Source organism: Aplysia californica, unplaced genomic scaffold, assembly GCF_000002075.1.
Source record: "Aplysia californica isolate F4 #8 unplaced genomic scaffold, AplCal3.0 scaffold00497, whole genome shotgun sequence".
In the NCBI taxonomy this organism is placed as follows: domain Eukaryota; kingdom Metazoa; phylum Mollusca; class Gastropoda; order Aplysiida; family Aplysiidae; genus Aplysia; species Aplysia californica.
In genome coordinates this window covers 156,290-159,123 of record NW_004797767.1, presented here as the reverse complement: position 1 = coordinate 159,123, position 2,834 = coordinate 156,290, and the positions used below count along the sequence as shown (strand labels likewise).

Below are 2,834 nucleotides of genomic sequence, written 5' to 3'. Positions count from 1 at the left end.
CTTTTCCCCACACCCCAAAATACAGTGGAGTCCGCTTGAATCTAACAAGTTTTTAAAAACTTAAAATCCAAAAACAGTGTTAAACAGAAAGAAAATACAATTTCCTCCCGATTTTTTCTTCACTATTTGAGTAATTTAATATCTGTAAGAAGATGGAGACATGGCTAAACCTAGAAAGTCTGGCAGTCCCACAGGTCTCCGTTAAGAAGACTCCGCTGTAATCCGTCCACAATGCCAGCCACTCGACCACGCCCACCAAATTCCTCACACACAGAATTATTTCCACCACAAACAGTTCATCATTGCTAGTGCAGTATGCTATCTATGACTTTCAAAATAAATGATCGCTAGTCGAGAAAGATCCATCAATTATAATATCTCTGTTCACGTCCTGCATGACACTGAAGTCTGTCTACAAAGTTTTTTTTCCTTCTTTCTTTCCCCGCGGCTCACACAGACACACACACCCTGTGACCATCCAAGAGTTTCAAAAATGACAAAGTTGGAACCAGTGGCTCCGGCTCCTCAGTTGGACCAAAAATCGACTGACCAACCAACCGACCGACTGAGCGACCGACCGATAAGTAAGGGTTATGAAAACGTAAATGCTGACCAAAAACCGAGGGCTTTGACTCATTAAACCCCAGCGGCTGTTCCCAGTGGCAAAAGCTTCTTCCAAACTGACGAGCGACAACTGCCAGCAGCATGTGTGAGATATGCACACAGGTATACAAGAGTTTCTCATCTATACAGTTATGAATATGAATAAAACTTTGTAGGAAGCTTGTCCGAGGGAAGCTGCACTCCTTCGTCTTCCTGTTTTTGTCCGTTCTTTGTCTCGGTCCAAGCATGTTGTGAAAGTAGTCCAATCGTGTTGTCGAAAAAAATTAATTCCCCATCACTTCCTGAAAATCACTTTCGGAGTCAAAGAATTAACATTTGATTATCATCACATATTCCGGTACATTTACAAGCTGGGATTCACTTCATTGTGCGCGTGAACATCAGTTCTTTTGATTATTATGCAGACACCAATCCCTCCACCTCACCCCCCCCAAACAATCACACACTGAGTGCCATGTCAATACCCAGTCAACATCCAGTGAACATCCAGTCAACATCCGGTGAACATTTGGTGAAATTCCAGTCAACATCCGGTCAACATCTGGTGAACATCCGGTGAACATCCAGTCAACATCCGGTGAACAATCAACATCCGGTCAAAACCCGGTCAACATCCGGTGCCAGACTCGGTGTTGGGTATCGCCACGGCGTCGTACTTAGGCACAAACTTGGACACGTTTCCCTCCTGTCCGCAAGGAGAAATGTTGTTGTTGTTTTTGCTGTCGCAGGAAGACGAGCCATTGTTTATGCCTTTCTTCCGCCACGAACTCATCTTGTCCGGACAATTTTTGCTTTCTGCCGCATTATTTTTGGAAACTTGTGAACCACTAGCCACCACATTGACGTTTACCGCCGGACCACCGAGGTGGCGTTGGGCTTCAACGTCCGCTGACGTCGCCGTCAGATGTCTATTGTCGCGACTTTCTTCGAGGGGCGGTGCGGTAGGACAGGTCTCGAACCTGGATCTGTCCGCGGCCGACAGATTGCACTCCTCCCCGACGGGGGCCACGCGAGGGCCGGCAGAAGACAGCTTGTTGAGTTCTGTGTCCGAGCCCGACTCTGAGCCTGTCGTCTTCATGTGACCTTGACCCCCGCCGCTACTAGACGAACTGGGGGAAAAGCAAGGGAGCTTATCCATCTTGACACACACAGAGTTCATGCAGATAACAATCTTTGACTGGTCATCCGGCTTATCCGTGCTGTAGTACCTTGAGAAAGAAAAAAACACACAACCATTTATTGAATATCTATTGTTTAAGTTTAACACACACAACCATTTATTGAATATTTATTGTTTAAGTTTAACATGTGAGGCGTGCTGACAAAATGAGTTACCTCTCTCAATCCACAACACAAATGGAGATATTGGCCAAAAATCAACACCAGGGTACAATTTGTAGATTTTCTATCGATGCCATATTCTTTAAGTATAACTTGTCTATCATTATTTCATACATATAAATTGTAAAAACTTCACCTATAAACGTGATGAACCGATTTCCATAGGGTTCGATTCCGAGAAGTAACTCATTTTGTCAGCTCGCTTCACATATAGTATGGTCCTGATTAAAAATCCCAAAACAATTTATAGAAAATAATACAGCAAGACCTACCCACCTGAGGGCCACAAGATTTTCTTTTTAAAATGTGGTAATTGGGGGTGGGGTGGGGGGGGGGTACTTTTCATTAATTGTCAGAGACAAATTAAATCTTGACATTTACGAGTTTAAAAAAAAAAAAAAACAAGGGTGGAAAAATAGAGCAGTTTGCTAAAAGGTCGTTTAGTATTTTTTCTTCTTCAGAGGGAAGGTACATATTCATGGAAAAAAGTATTTATTAGTACATACATTTATTGTACACTTCTATGTTATAATAAATAACTATTATTATGAAAAAAGACAAGTTGATAAGAAGGGAAACTTATTTACACAAAAGGAATAACTACATGAAACTAGAGTTTGTGGTTCTTTTTGAAGTGTCTTTGAGCAGTTTAGTTTAGTTTTCATTTTAGTAAGAGTTTTACAGCTCTTGCAATAGCAACACAAATAGGTCATTCATAAGTATCAAAGATTAGTGGTGTTGCTAGACAGTAGCATACAAAGAAAATAAGGAGGATGAAGAGATAAGGACAATAGATTACGTTTGAAAAGGATGAAGGACCAAACCACACCTGAGCACTCGCCAACCGCCCACAGATATATATATATATA

General features: G+C 42.0%; 1 protein-coding gene across 2 annotated transcripts in view; it reads right to left on the bottom strand.

Moving 5' to 3' along the window:
• Nucleotides 1–54: 54 nt before the first annotated feature.
• The window catches only part of LOC101854661, a 12,559-nt gene continuing 9,779 nt past the window's right edge, over nt 55–2,834 (bottom strand). For both annotated transcript variants that reach the window (XM_005105870.3, XM_005105869.3), the window contains exon 6: nt 55–1,832. In XM_005105870.3, coding sequence (XP_005105927.1) covers nt 1,232–1,832 — 601 coding nt within the window. In that variant the 3' untranslated portion in view covers nt 55–1,231. The remainder of the gene's footprint in view (nt 1,833–2,834) is intronic.